The sequence below is a fragment of the Peromyscus leucopus genome, chromosome 9 (genome assembly GCF_004664715.2).
Source record: "Peromyscus leucopus breed LL Stock chromosome 9, UCI_PerLeu_2.1, whole genome shotgun sequence".
Lineage (NCBI taxonomy): Eukaryota > Metazoa > Chordata > Mammalia > Rodentia > Cricetidae > Peromyscus > Peromyscus leucopus.
In genome coordinates, this window is record NC_051070.1 from 72,341,031 (window position 1) to 72,355,907 (window position 14,877).

General features: G+C 42.2%; 1 protein-coding gene across 10 annotated transcripts in view; it reads left to right on the plus strand.

Moving 5' to 3' along the window:
• Hnrnpc (heterogeneous nuclear ribonucleoprotein C) overlaps positions 1-3,635 on the plus strand; it is a 33,068-nt gene extending 29,433 nt beyond the window's left edge. For 6 of the 10 annotated variants that reach the window (XM_028856046.2, XM_028856053.2, XM_028856048.2 and 3 more), the window contains 4 exons: positions 649-809; positions 2,355-2,468; positions 2,641-2,822; positions 2,921-3,635. In XM_028856046.2, the coding sequence (XP_028711879.1) occupies positions 649-809; positions 2,355-2,468; positions 2,641-2,822; positions 2,921-3,004 (541 nt within the window). In that variant the 3' untranslated portion in view covers positions 3,005-3,635. The remainder of the gene's footprint in view (positions 1-648; positions 810-2,354; positions 2,469-2,640; positions 2,823-2,920) is intronic. The other 4 variants (XM_028856051.2, XM_028856055.2, XM_028856052.2 and 1 more) reach the window with 2 other exon arrangements.
• The last annotated feature ends 11,242 nt before the right edge of the window (positions 3,636-14,877 follow it).

The following is a 14,877-nucleotide window of genomic DNA, read 5'->3' on the forward strand; positions in this document are numbered from 1 at the left end:
CCAAAGATATTGAAATTAAATGGGACTACTGTTGGTTAAAGATAGTGGAGCTGGGGAATGTAATATGACACTTAGCTTTCAAATCAACAAATATAACTAGTGTTGATATCACCAAGATGGCTCAGCCTACCTCAAGTATGGTGTGGCATTCATACCTATGTGCACACAATAAATAATTGTAGTAAGCTATTTCCACAATTTTGGTGGGGACTCATGTGCCGTTGTATATATAGAAGTCAGAGGACAACATTTGGGTTTCTCTATCACCCAAATTCCAAAGATCAAATGGCAGAAAATTCCTTTATGTGCTCCTGTCTCACCTGTCCTAAGATAGTTTTTTTTTCAAGTAGGTATTTGCAGGACTTTGTAATTAGTAGCAGTGTTTGATTGAGTGATCAGAAACTTAATTTTCAGTACTTTGTGAGTGTTATATTTGACTTTGTGGATTGTTTAAGATGAGAAGCAATTCATTATAAGTAATATTGTGTTGAAAGTTCCATATAGTAAAAATAAACCATTGTTCTAAACCAGTCAAATCCATGATTTGGTGTGTTTCCCCTTGGAGACACTGAGTGGATTTGAATCATACCAAGAAATAACTAAAACAGATAATTCTATTGTAAGACTCTGAACCTTTTTATTCAATAGGATGTACAGTTACCCAGCACGTGTTCCTCCTCCTCCTCCTATTGCCCGAGCTGTGGTGCCTTCTAAACGCCAGCGCGTTTCTGGAAACACCTCTCGAAGGGGGAAAAGTGGATTCAATTCGAAGAGTGGACAACGGGGATCTTCATCGAAGTCTGGAAAGTGTAAGTGTTATTTTGCTTTTATTGTGGTACGTATTTGTGCAATGCCTCCCACCTTCTTTAAGTACATGTGTATGTGGGGGAGGTTATTGAGGTCAGGGAGGGTGTTGATTCCCGTGGAGCTGGAGTTGTAGGTGCGAATACCTATCAAGGGTTCTGGGAACTGACCTCCCAGGAGAACTTTTGCAAGAATTACAAACTTCGTCATTTCTCCAGCCTCTTTTTTTTTTTAGACTAGAGATATTACTAGAGTTGACATAACTAATGTATGAGTGTGAACTTGAATAGTTCAATTGGGGAAATGCTCAGTTGCTAAAGTTAGTGCACTGCAGGGGTGAAGACCTAAGTTTGGATACCAAGTATACATACATAGAAAGCAGAGTACCTTACTTAACTTCAATTCGAACTCTGGGGTGGCTGAGAGGGGCACAACCCTGGACTTGCAGGCCACCTAACCATGCAAAATCAGTTTAATTGAGAGATCTTTTTCTCGAATAATTATGGAACCATTGTAATGATAGTTTTAGTCCCCACATTAGGGAGGCAGGGTCAGGCACGCAGTGAGACCCTGTTCTCTCGTAAAGGGGTGCTGGTAGCATATGCCTTTAATCCTAGCACTTAGAAGGCAGAGGCAGGAGGACCTCCCAGTTCTATCAAGGCTAACCTGCTCTAAAGAGCAAGTTCCAGGAGAAGCTTCAAAGATACACAGAGAAAAACCCTCTTGAAAAACAAAAAAAGAAAAAAGAAATTTCACCTCCACAATAGAGTACAGTTTTAGGTGATACTTGATGTTGGCCTCTGACTTAGCCATGAACACAAAAACAAGGAAAAAAGAAGAAAGCATTAAGAATTTCAGATTGTGTACCGGTACCGGTGGTGGTGCTGGTGCTGCTGCTGCTGCTGCTGCTGCTGCTGCTGCTGCTGCACGCCTTTGATCCCAGCACTGGGGAGGAATAGGCAGATAAATCTCTGAGGTCAAGGACAGCCTGGTTTTGACTGGAGAATATGTTACAGTAGTACTATAACATATTTTAATCATTTACCAACTGAAGATAGACTTCTTTACTTAGCTGGGTTGGGGGATGGCACATTCCTTTAATCCTAGCACTTGGGATACAGAGGCAGGTGGATCTCCAAGTTGGAGTCCAGCCAGGGGTACTCACAAATGCTGTCTCACAAAACCAAAAAAGAAAAAGGTCTCTGTAACTTACTGTTGTAGTTGGTACCTCTTCCATCCTTTAGGTTTGGTTTTTTGATAACTATTAAAATAACAATTTGCCGGGCAGTGGTGGAACACTCCTTTAATCCCAGCACTGGGGAGGCAGAGGCAGGAGGATCTTTGTGAGTTCGAGGCCAGCCTGGTCTGCAGAGCGAGATCCAGGAAAGGCACAAAGCTACACAGAGAAACCCTGTCTGAAAAACAACAACAAAAATAACAATTTCCCCCTGTGTACTGAGAATCAACTCACAAGCCCAGCCCCTAGAAAGAACATTTTCATCAGCTTGTAAATTGTGTTTTATTCAAGTCTAACATTGTATTTGTTACAGTGAAAGGTGATGACCTTCAGGCCATCAAGAAGGAGCTGACTCAGATAAAGCAAAAAGTGGATTCTCTGCTGGAAAGCCTGGAAAAAATTGAAAAGGAACAAAGCAAGCAAGCAGGTAATGGTCTTACTGCTTGTTTTCAAGTAAAATTGGGTTATCTTCTTAAGGTAGTTTAAAATAGTTGCAAATTGGGATGTTTGGGAGGGGCATTAATTTGTTTGGAAAACTATTTGTTCTTTGATTAATCAGAGTTGTCTATATCCTTTGGGCAACACTTGCCCCTGGACAGACTTGTCCTTCTCATCCCCAGTAGAGATGAAGAATGAAAAGTCAGAAGAAGAGCAGAGCAGTGCCTCTGTGAAAAAAGATGAGACTAATGTGAAGATGGAGTCTGAGGCCGGTGCAGATGACTCTGCTGAGGAGGGTGACCTGCTGGACGATGATGACAATGAAGATCGGGGGGATGACCAGGTGATTACCTTGGGAAAGGAAGGAAAGTTGGGGGATCGGGGTCCAGGAATACAAAGAGTAACCTCTAACTCCACCTTATTTGTGTCTATTTCTCACAGCTGGAGTTGATCAAGGATGATGAAAAAGAGGCTGAGGAAGGAGAGGATGACAGAGACAGCGCCAATGGAGAGGATGACTCTTAAGCACATAGTGGATTTAGAAATCTTATCCCATTATTCATTTACCTAGGCGCTTGTGAGAGATCAGAGTAACAGCAGATCCTCTCCCCTAGAACTTCAGCACATTCTCACTGTTCACCCTCTCCTTATCCTTCCTGTTTCATTGATTCATAATTGCCCTGCGCCTAGTTCCATTTTCACTTCCTTTGATGCTCCTTAGTAGTTTTGTTAAGTCTTACCTTGTAAGTTTTGCTTTTAATTTTGATACCTCTTTGACTTAACAATAAAAAGATGTATGGTTTTTATCAACTGTCTCCAAAATAATCTCTTGTTATGCAGGGAGTACAGTTCTTCCCATTCCTATGATTTTGGTAGTTGCTTCCCTAACTGCAGAGGCATCTCATTTACTTGTAACCCCGAGAGCAGCTTTGCATTATAGGTGTGTGTTTTCCCTCACATGAGTGGGGCTGTTCAACACGAATGTAACCATGTATTTTTGTGAATGAGAGTTGGCATGTCAAATGCATCTTACAGGAAAATAGTGTAATAGTCTTAATATTTGTTTTCTAAAGTTAATACCATGGGTTATTTTTGTGAACAGCCTGATGTTTGGGATCTTTTTCTCAAAATAAACAATTCCTTATTAAACCAGGAATTTGAAGGAAAAATTGATTTTTTTTATTACAATTATTTGCTTTTTTTATCGACCTCCACAAATCTTAGGTTTTATTAAATAAGTTTTCTTGGGCATCATAATCATGCGTACCAATATATACAAATAAAAATCCTTTCGATATGAGTGTTAATTTTAAATAATTTGAAATGGAGTGGTTTCAGTTACTTTTTAGAAGCCTGGTTATTTTTTATTGGATTCCTGGCCTGTGCCTCAGTTACTGAAAATAGGAAAGTATTTATTTTCACTCCTTTATATTAGCATTTGCTTTCCAGAGAACTGAGAATATAATGAGGGCTATAATTATCCATGTGAGTACTCTTAGCTTTTACCCCTTGCTAGATTAGACTAAGGCTAAAGGTATGAGCAGACTTTGAGGCTTGTGTTACATGTTTGGTCCTGACACACAGTTTATTTGTGATTTTTTTCTTTTTTTTTTTTTCTTTTTTTTTTTTTTTTTCGAGACAGGGTTTCTCTGTGTAGCTTTGCGCCTTTCCTGGAACTCACTTGGTAGCCTAGGCTGGCCTGGAACTCACAGAGATCCGCCTGCCTCTGCCTCCCAAGTGCTGGAATTAAAGGCGTGCGCCACCACCGCCTGGCTTTATTTGTGAGTTTTACCCTTGTTATTTTTCTGCATAGAAGGCTATGAAAAATCTGGTTCTTTTATGAACACAGACTTTATATTCCCCAAAAATGTGTCATTCTGTAATAACAGACAGTGCAAGCTTGTGTTTTCATCCTGTGCACTTTGGACAAAAGGTGGCACACACGCCTTTAATCCTATCGCTTGGGAGGCAGAGATCCATCTGGATCTCTGTGAGTTTAAAGCCACACTGGAAACAGCCAGGCATGGTGACTCAGGCCTTTAATCCCAGGGAGTGATGGCAGAATGCAGAAAGGTATCTAAGTAAGGCTTGAAGACTGGAAACTAGAAGCTTTTGGCTGGTTAAGCTTTTAGGCTTTTGAGCAGCACAGTTCAGCTGAGAGGCATCCAGTTTGAGGAAACAGGATCAGCTGAGGAATTGGCAAGGTGGGGTGGCTGTGGCTTGTTCTACTTCTCTGATCATTCAGTGTTCACACGCCAGTACCTGACTCGGGTTTGATTTTATTAATAATTTTTAAGATTCCTGCTACATAGGGATTATGGAAGTGTATCACCAAGTTAGGCAAAATAGAAAAGAGTTTCTTGTACCTTTTCTTCTCACCTTAAGGCTTAAGACTTTAACCAAGAGCTTCATGCATGCCACTTGCACACTGCCACTAAGCTGCTGTCAAGTTGCTGATAATGCATAATTTTATATTTTGGAGACGATTCTTTGGAACCTGTTGGTTATAGATACTTGACTACTGGTATCAGTGAAATGATAAGACTGAAATTTGTCAAGTTAAAATGCTCAAAAGTTGGTTATCATTAGATTTCCATTTGGAGAACATCATGAGACTCAAAGTTCTAAGATTGTGTTCAATTCTGTCTCATTTTCAGTTTTTACAGAGAACTGGATAAGTTAAAATGATTGTGAACTAGAAAGGATGTAATGGAGAATTATTAGGAATTGTTAAGTGAGCCATGGTATAGAAAAGAACACTGTTGATAACAGTACTGAGATCAAGCTATGCTTAAAGTACTAGTGTTGTGTTTGGAATTTTGTTTACTGGTGAGCGTGGCATGTTTGAGTATTTGGCAGTCATGGGAGAATTACTAAAGTGAGTTCTCCATCAGTTCTACAGATTGAACTCAGTTTTACCAGGCATTTATTATTGCAAGCACTTTTTCCTACATGGAACCATCTTTCTGGCCCTAATGTTAGGATTTCTTTAAAAAAAAAATTGTATTTGTTTAGGTAGTCGAACTATAGAGAAATAAAATTTAACAAGGTTAGTTAAAGGCTGGTAAAAGCATTTTATTAGTCTGCCTCGTAGTCAGTAAATATTTAATACAGTATAGAAAATAATCACTTGATTTTTCAAGACAGGGTATCTCTGTGTAGCCTTGGCTGCCCTGGAAGTCATTCTGTAGACCAGGTTGGCCTTGAACTCAGATCTGCCTGACTCTACTAGGACTAAAGGTGTGTGCCTCCACTGCCTGGCCTGCTCATCACTCCCACCCCACCCCCGAGATAGGGTTTCTCTGTAGTTTTGATGCCTGTCCTAGATCTCATGCTGTAGGCCAGGCTGGCCTCGAACTTGAGATTCACCTGGCTCTGCCTCCCGAGTGCTGGTGGTATTAAATGTGTGCCCCACCATCGCCTGGCTTGCTTACAACTCTTGAGACTTGAGAAAATGTTGTGATGGTGGAACAAATGAATTTCAAAATGTGTTAGTGTGACTGAATCAGTTTTTAAGTTGTGTATATTTACTTCATGGTACCAGTAACTACTGTGATGTTCCTGGACAAGTGTTGGTTATTCCAGACAGTGCAAACATGGTATCTCCAAAGATAACTTCATGATTCTAGTTTGTGATAGTTTCCTAGGCCGTAGACCCTAGAAGAGTGCATCTGCAGCATATGAGATGTCCCGTGCTGCTCACACCTTAAGTGTGCCATGTCTTTACAGACTAGGCCTACACTACTTAGTTTTTGTTCTTGGAATATTTATTTTATTTACCACTTTTCGACCTGCCACTTACTATAGACCTTATGCAGCTATCTACCCCTGAAGCAACAGGTAAACAGTGCTAACTAAGCAACTCAATTTTAAAGTTGCAGGTGCATTAGACACTTTGTTCAAAGTCTCAGAGTTGACTAAGTCGAAGTCAGTTTTAATCTATGGTCTGACTTGCCCATGGGTTTTCTTTTTTGTGTGTCTTTTGAGACAGTTTCTCTGTGTTACCCTGGATGTAGTAGGAACTTGGATACACCAGTGTTGAATTTGGGGGTTTTGAGACAGGGTTTCTCTATGTAACAGCCCTGGCTGTGGTGGTACTCACTCTGTAGACCAAGGTGGTCTTAAACTCACAGAGATCTGATTGCCTTTGCCTCCTGAGTGCTGTGATTAAAGTATGCATCACCACCCAGCCCGTCCTGGCATTTTAAAAGGCATTCTCCACCATGCCTGAGTGCCCATGAATTTTAAAGCCTTAAAAGAAAAAATGGTGTCTGAATGCAATGATGGTTTCTTAACTATAGATGAAGCCTCCAGGGAATAATATCCACATCTTTCTCTCTACCTCAGGATTATATTTCATGGACCCAACATGTTACTGGGAAATGCTGGTTTTAAGAGCTAAATTTGCTGGGTGGTGGTTAATCCCAGTACTTGGGAGCCAGAGGCAGGCGATCTCTGCTTTCAAGGCCAGCCAGGTCTACACAGTGATTTTCAGGACAGCCATGGCTGTCTTCAAAAACAGGAAAATTCTATAATATAGTAGGTTTTGCTTCAGGAATAAAAGAACAGTATCTCTTACCTCCCATCACCTTTCTTAAAACTATTTCTATATTTGTTATTATACTTTCTGCTGGCCCTTGATATCAGCATAGCCTTGATGAACTTCCTGCATGTCACTGGTGTGATCTGAAAAACAAATCCTAAAGCACTTGCCCTGCACACCTGGTGGCCTGAATTTGATTCCTGGGACCTATATAAAGGTGCAAGGAGAAAGCTGACTCTGGAGTTGTCTTCTCACCTCCTTGTGTGCGCCATGGTACATGCACTCATCCACACACATCACACAAAGTGATGTGTTGTTGCTGGCCGAGGGTGGGGTGGGGGTGGGTGGGCAGGGGTGGTGCAGAGGTGGGGAGTCAACATAAAAGGCAAACAGACTCGTTTATTCAGTAGTGGGGAAAGCCTTATATACCTCATCCCAGCACCCAGGCTGTGTCTGATACAGAGGCTCCAGGTTGGCTCATAAGGAAGTACGATATGTGAAAGCTTTGGAAACTGGTTTGAGCCTTAGTTCCTGCAGTGTGTCTTCAAAGGCACCTACTAATGTGATAGCTCACCAACAGAACGTCACATTCAAACCTACACAAGGCACAAGTGAGCCACATCAGCTCTCCACTTCCCTATCCCCTCAAGATGGCAAACCTGTGAATCTGCTTGTCAGATTTAATGACTCAATGCCATCTATTTCCATGTTACTACTTGGTTAAAAGTTTTAAATGTTCCCATCAAAGCTTAGGAATCTATGGACTATGAAATCTGACTTGTCTGTTCGTGCAATAAAGGCATACATATCAGTCTAACAAAGCTTTCTTGACTGTCTTAAACTGTCTCAGCCAGAGGGCTTATTTGCATCAGGTGGCATAACTAGTCAGCCAGACCCAACTACCAGTCTGCCTTACCCAGGCCTTAGTGTTAGCTTTAGAGTCTGTAGCTTTAGAGTCAGACTGGCTGTTTACTTTGCAGGCTTCAGGAGGGTTTGGGTGCCTGAACACTTGCTGCCTTTTTTTTTTTTTTTTTTTTTTAATGTATTGTTATTTTATGTTCATTGGTGTTTTGCCTTACATGTATGTCTGGTGGGGGGATCATATCTTGAAGTTACAGACAATTTTAGTTGACATGTGAGTGCTGGGAATTGAACCCAGGTCCTCTGGAAGAGCAGTCAGTGCTCCCAACCATTGGGCCATCTCTCCAACCCATAGGAGCCTTCCCCTCCCCCCCCCCCCCAGGATTTTTCCGTGTAGTTTTGGTGCCTGTCCTGGATCTTCTGTAACCCAGGCTGGCCTCGAACTCACAGAGATCAACTTGGCTCTGCCTCCCAAATGCTGGGACTAAAGGCGTGCGCTACTACCGCCCGGCCTATAAATCTAATATGGTTCTCTACCCACCCACCCCCTAGACAGGATTTCTCTGTGTAGTTTTGGTGCCTGCCCTGGGTCTCTGTAGCCCAGGTTGGCCTCGAGCTCAGAGATCCGCCTGCCTCTGCCTCCTGAGTGCTGGGATTAAAGGTGTGCGCCACCACCGCCCCACTTGCAGCTTTTGTGTTGCAGAAGCCTCCTGTCTTGGACTAGTTTTGGCTTTTGTGCAGTGCTTTGCCTTTAGCTCCAGGAGGTACAACCCTTGGTAGACTCTTCCACCAGGGGAGATCTAGCAGCACCCCAATGTCTAGAACACCGTCACTGCTCTTCTGTTCCATGCGGGGATAGTCTTCCTACTTCTCTCCCTCAGGGTGTGACTCAGGCATGAACTCAGTGAATTTCCTGGTGCATCCCTAGTACCAAGGGAGGCCAAGAGAGTACCAGATATCCTGGAGTTGGAATTGCAGGTTGCTGTGAGCCACCTGGTGAGTTCTGGGTCCTCAGCAAGAGTAACAAATACTCTTAACCATTGAGCCATCTCTCCAGCCCCATCTTTTTCCTAATCCGCATTATTATGTTTTGTTCTTGTTTATTAAGCCTTCCCACACACTCTAAACTAGAAGAGGTGTATATAGATGAGTTTTACAGTTCTTGCTCTCATGATAATAGTTTGTGATATTAATACCAGCTTCCAAGAAAATCCTCAGTAATGCATGCCATATATTAATGCAAGAAATTTTTTTTTTTTTTTTTTAAACAGGGTTTCTCTGTGTAACAGTTCTGGCTATCCTAGAACTCACTGAGATCTGCCTGCCTCTTCCTCCTAAGTGCTGGGATTAAAGGCGTGCACCACCACTGCCTGCCACCACATTTTAAAAAATATTTTCTGTATGAGTGTTCCACATGTACACCTGCATGCCAGAAGAGGGCATCAAATTCTATTATGGATGGTTGTGAGTCACCATGTGGTTGACTGGCAATTGAACCCAGGTCCTCTGGAACAGCAGCCAGTGCTCTTAACTCCTGAGCCATCTTTCCAGCCCTTCGTGCCACATCTTAAGGATGGCAAGGAAGGGGTATTGACTAAGCAAGATTGGATGTCCTCAATGCAGTTAACCTGCAGTACCTTTAAAGCTCACTTTCAAAGCCCAATCTTCTTTTGGGCAGCTTTAAAATTAAAATATACCTACATAGTATAAAATTGGCATGTCTTAAAATTACAGCTTGAATGAACATGGTTGTTTAAATACCTCTCTGATAAGGAAACCTCCCCATGCCCCAACTTCATTATTTCCATTGAGTTGCTACTTTTCTGACTGTCATCATAAATGGTTATGCACATCTTCAAGCTATATGTAAATAAAATAGAAAAACCCAGACTTTAATACGATACTATTTGAGCCTGGCTGCTTTGATTCAACAATATCTGTACAGTTCATTTGCATTGTTGTGTGTTACAGTTTGTTCATAGGATAGCATTGTGTAAATTCATTCTGCTAGTCAGCATTTGAACTATTATTATAAAGCCATGAGCATTCCTGAGTTGTGTAGTTGAACATGTATATTTCCACTGCAGATAAAACAAAATGAAATTATAGAGACAAAGAGTATTGCTTCATCTTATCTCCTTGGGTTCTCTCAGCCATGTTGTCAAGTTTGTGATAATATATTACATTTAAAAAATCTTAACAAACTCACCCAGGAGGAATATACGCCAGGAATATATAATCAAATTGAGGGCTGAAATCAGTGAAATAGAAACCAAGAGAACAATACAAAGAATCAATGAAAAAAAAGAGTTGGTTCTTTGAAAAAATCAACAAGATAGACAAACCCCTAGCCAAATTAACTAAAAAAATCTTTGTTTTTGCCAAGTGTCCTGTGATAATGTACACCATTATTCCCAGTGCTTGGGAGGCAGAAGTAGCCAGATCTATGTGAGTTTGAGGCTGGCCTGGTCTATATAAAGAGCCCTGGGCCAGCCACAACACTGTACTGAGATCCTGCTTCAAAACAACAAAACAGACTTTGCTTTGAAAAGTATTTTTAACTATGTGTACCTGTGTATGAGTATGTCAGAAGAGGGCTTTGAACTCACTGGAACTGATGTTGGAGGCATTTGTGAGCAGACTGAATTGGGTGCTAGATCTGAGCTTGTGTCCTCTGGAAGAGCAGTATGTGCTACTAATGGCAGAGCCAACTTTCCAGCCTGGCCCTTTTCTAAAAGATACATTTTATTTGGAATAATGATGGATTTACAGAGCAGTCGGGAAGATGGTGTGAAAAAATTCCTTATATGTCATTTGTCCCACTTCTTCTAGTGCTGATATCTAATTCTGTGTGATGAAGTTGTCCAGATAAACAAGTCAGTCTACCTTTGTAACTGCAGGTCGTGGCCGGGCTTCATCAGCTTTTACGGGCACTCATGAATGTGTGTGGCTGTGAACATTTCACATGTGCTGGTTCATGTATAGTGAATACCTGTTCTATCTATGACCTTGAAGCACCACCCCTAGAGATGTAGCAGGTAACTGTCCTACCTATGACCTTGAAGTACCTGCCCCTGGGGCATGGCTCAGGGCTACCCTAAAGACCTGAGACACATGTATGCCGCTCTCCACTCCCTCATGGGCTCGGATGCTGAGATGGACCCAGGCAGAAGAACAGCTTTGGACTGTACCGTGGATTGCTCAAGTTATTCATGTGCCACCTCCACAGTCAGCACTGGGAATGTTGCAGTGCCACAAGAAATGTACACGATCCCATGTATTTTCACACACACTCCGCTCTCTACCCCTACCCCGTAACCCTGGAAACCACCCAGAACCTTATCATTGTTATTTTGCTATAATGGGGCACAAGTTATTACATGTCTCAATAGTTGTTTGTTACTTTGGGTTGTTTGATGGCTAATCTTGGTTGTCCACTTGACTACACCTGGAGCCAACTAAAACCCAAGCTGCTGGACATTCCTGTGAGGGATTTTCTTTTTTCTTTCTTTTATTCCCCAGACCTGAGGACTGAACCCAGGGCCTTGTGCTTGCTAGGCAAACACTCTACCACTGAGCTAAATCCCCAACCTGAATATCTGAATCAAGAAGACCTGCCCTAAATATAGGCTACAGCTTGTAGCAGTCATCATGAAAGACCACAAGAAGAAAACTCTCCTCTTGGCCTGTTTACCTTAGTCTCCCTCACAAATTTGCCTATCCTCTTGCTGCAGCTCATATAAAATCCAACTTCTTGGGAATTCCTTTGTAGAGTGAAGACCAGGAGCTCCCAAGGACTTCAACAGCAGATTGGAACTGCTGAGACATCCAGCTTCATAGACTTAACTATCAGATTTGCAGCGTTTCTGTTGTGAGTCAGCCATTGTTGGACTACCCAGACTATGTTCTGTAAGCCAGTCTAGTGCATTTATTCTGTCAGCTCTGTTCCTTTAGAGAGCCAGAACTAGTACAGGCTGCTGTAAATGTATTTAAACATCTATTAAACTATTTAAGAAGTCATGAATTTAGTACAAATGACACTGCTAGGAAGACTTAAAAGTATTTAGGGCTGTGATTTCCCAGTTCTCTGGGGGTAAATGTGGACTGTGATTGGCTGGTAGCATAGCAAATACATAAGAAACATTCAAATACTTTTCCAAGTTGCTATATCATTTTATACATCCCAACCACAGATTCTGCTCCTTTCACTCCTCCCTGTGCCCCTACACATATACCTCTCCTTCCCCCCAGAATCCACTGCTCCTCCGTTTCCCTTCAGAAAAGAGCAGCCCTCCCAGTGATATCAACTGACCATGGCATAACAAGATGCAATAAGACTAGACCCAAACCCTCATATCAAGGTTGGCCAACTCAGGAGGAGGAAAAGGGTCCCGAGAGCAGGCAAAAGAGTCAGAGACACCCCAATCCCACTGTTAGGAGTCCCACAAAAGCCCCAAGCTAAATAACCATAACACAAATACAGAGGACCTAGTGCAGATCCGTGTAGGCTCCATGATTGATGCTTCAGTGACTGTGAGCCCCTATGAACCCTGCTTAGTTGATTCTATGGGCTCTGCTCTCCTGGTGTCCTTGAGCCTTCTGGCTCCTATAATCCTTCCTCTCTATCTTCCACGGGGCTCCCTGAGCTCAACCTAATGTTTGGCTGTGGATCTCTGCATCTGTTCCTACCAGCTGTCAGAAGAAGCCTCTCTGATGACCATTGGGCTAGGCACTGATCTATGAGTATAGCAGAATATTGTTAGGAATCTTTTTGTTGCTGATCTTTCTTTTCTCTCTTTCTTTCTTTCTTTCTTTCTTTCTTTCTTTCTTTCTTTCTTTCTTTCTTTCTTTCTTTCTTTCTTTCTTTCCTTCTTTTCTTTCTTTTTTTTTTTTTTATCTTTGCCAGTTATGTTTGGTTCTAACTTAGGTCTCTGGGATATCCTGGGATATCCAGCTTTCAGTCTCCAGTCATTCAGGCAGTTGTCAGGCATAGGATTCCTCTCATGGCATGATCCTCAAGTTAGACCAGTCATTGGTTGACCACTCCCACAAGCTCTGAGTCACCAGTACATCTTTCAGGGAGGACAGCTTGTAGGTCAAAGGTTTTAAGGTTGGATTGATGCCCCAGTCCCACCACAGAAAATGTCTCTTTCAGGCTCCATATCCTCCAATACTAGGAGTCCTCACTAGGGTCACCCTCATAGATTCCAGGAAGTTACCACTCCACTAGGTTTCTGCATCCCTCACTCCCCAGATGCCCAACAATTCCAGGCATCTCTCCTGATACTCTCTTCCTCTGTACCTCCCTCTCAACCTGATCCCTCCTGTTTCCATCCCTACCCACCCCCAGTCCACCCGTGACATCTATTCTGTTTCCTCTTTCCATGGAGATACACACACACACACACAAACACAGAGAGAGTCTTCCTTGTCACGTAGCCTCCAAGATCTGTGTGGATTATCTTTTACTTTACAGCTATTATCCCCTTATAAGTGAGTACATACCATGTTTGTCTTTCTGAGTCTGGGTTACCTCATATTCTGGATGATTTTTTTTCTAGTTCCATTCATTTGCCTGAAAATTTCATGATGTCATTTTTTTTTGTAGCTGAGTAATACTCCAGTGTGTAAATATAATACATTTTCTTTATTCATTCTTCTGTTGAGGGACATCTAGGTTGTTTCCAGTTTCTGACTTTATGAATAAAGCCCCTATGAACATAGTTGAGCATGAGTCCTTGTGGTAGGATGGAGTGTCCTTTGGGTATATGCTCAAGAGTGGTATAGCTGGATCTTGAGGTAGATTGATTCCCAGTTTCTGAGGAATTGCCATACTGATTTTCATTATAGCTGTAAGAGTTTGCACACCCACTAGCAATGGAGGAATATTCCCCTTGCTCCACATCCTTGCTAGCATGAGCTGTCACTGTGTTATTGACCTTAGCCATTGTGACAGGTGCAAGATGGAATCTTCAAGTAGTTCTGATTTGCATTGCCCTGACGGCTATGAATATTGAGCATTTGTTTTAGTGTTTCGCAGACATTTAAGTTTTCTCTATAGAGAATCCTTTGTTTAGATCTGTGTCTTGTTTTTTAAATTGGTTTATCTGGTTTGTTGAGATCACAGAGACTTATTATTAATTATACAAACTTGGCTATAGCTTGGGCTTGTTACTAACTAGGTCTTACAACTTAAATTAACCCATTTCTTTTTTTTTTTTTAAGATTTATTTATTATGTATAGTGTTCTGTCTTCATGTATGCCTGCAGGCCAGAAGAGGGTGCCAGATCTCATTACAGATGGTTGTGAGCCACCATGTGGTTGCTGGGAATTGAACTCAGGACCTCTGGAAGAGCACCCAGTGCTCTTAACCTCAGAGCCACCTCTCCAGCCCCAACCCATTTCTTTTTTTGTTTTGTTTTGTTTTTTTGAGATAGAGTTTCACAGTGTATCTTTGAGCCTTTCCTGGAACTCATTCTGTAGCCCAGGCTGGCCTCGAACTCACTGAGATCCACCTGCCTCTGCCTCCCAAGTGCTGGGATTAAAAGCATGCACCACCAGCACCTGGCTAAATTAACCCATTTCTATTAATCTATGTATTGCCACATGGCTCATGGCTTCACTTGTCCTCCAGCATGTCTTGCTTCCTCTGTGTCTCCCGGCGACCCCACCTTTTTTCTTTCCAGTATCCTTTGTGTTCTGCCTATACCTCCTGCCTAGCTAATGGCTCTTTAGCTTTTTATTAAACCAGTAAGAAAGCACCTTGGCAAAGACACATCTTCACAGTGTACAAAAAGATTATTCCACAACAGGTTGGGGAAGGTCTGGTTCCAGAAAACAGAAAGCAATTCAACTGTCCCAGTAAATAAAAACTTATTTTTAAAAATACAGCATGACCAGGCGGTGGTGGCGCACGCCTTTAATCCCAGCACTCGGGAGGCAGAGCCAGGCGGATCTCTGTGAGTTCAAGGCCAGCCTGGGCTACCAAGTGAG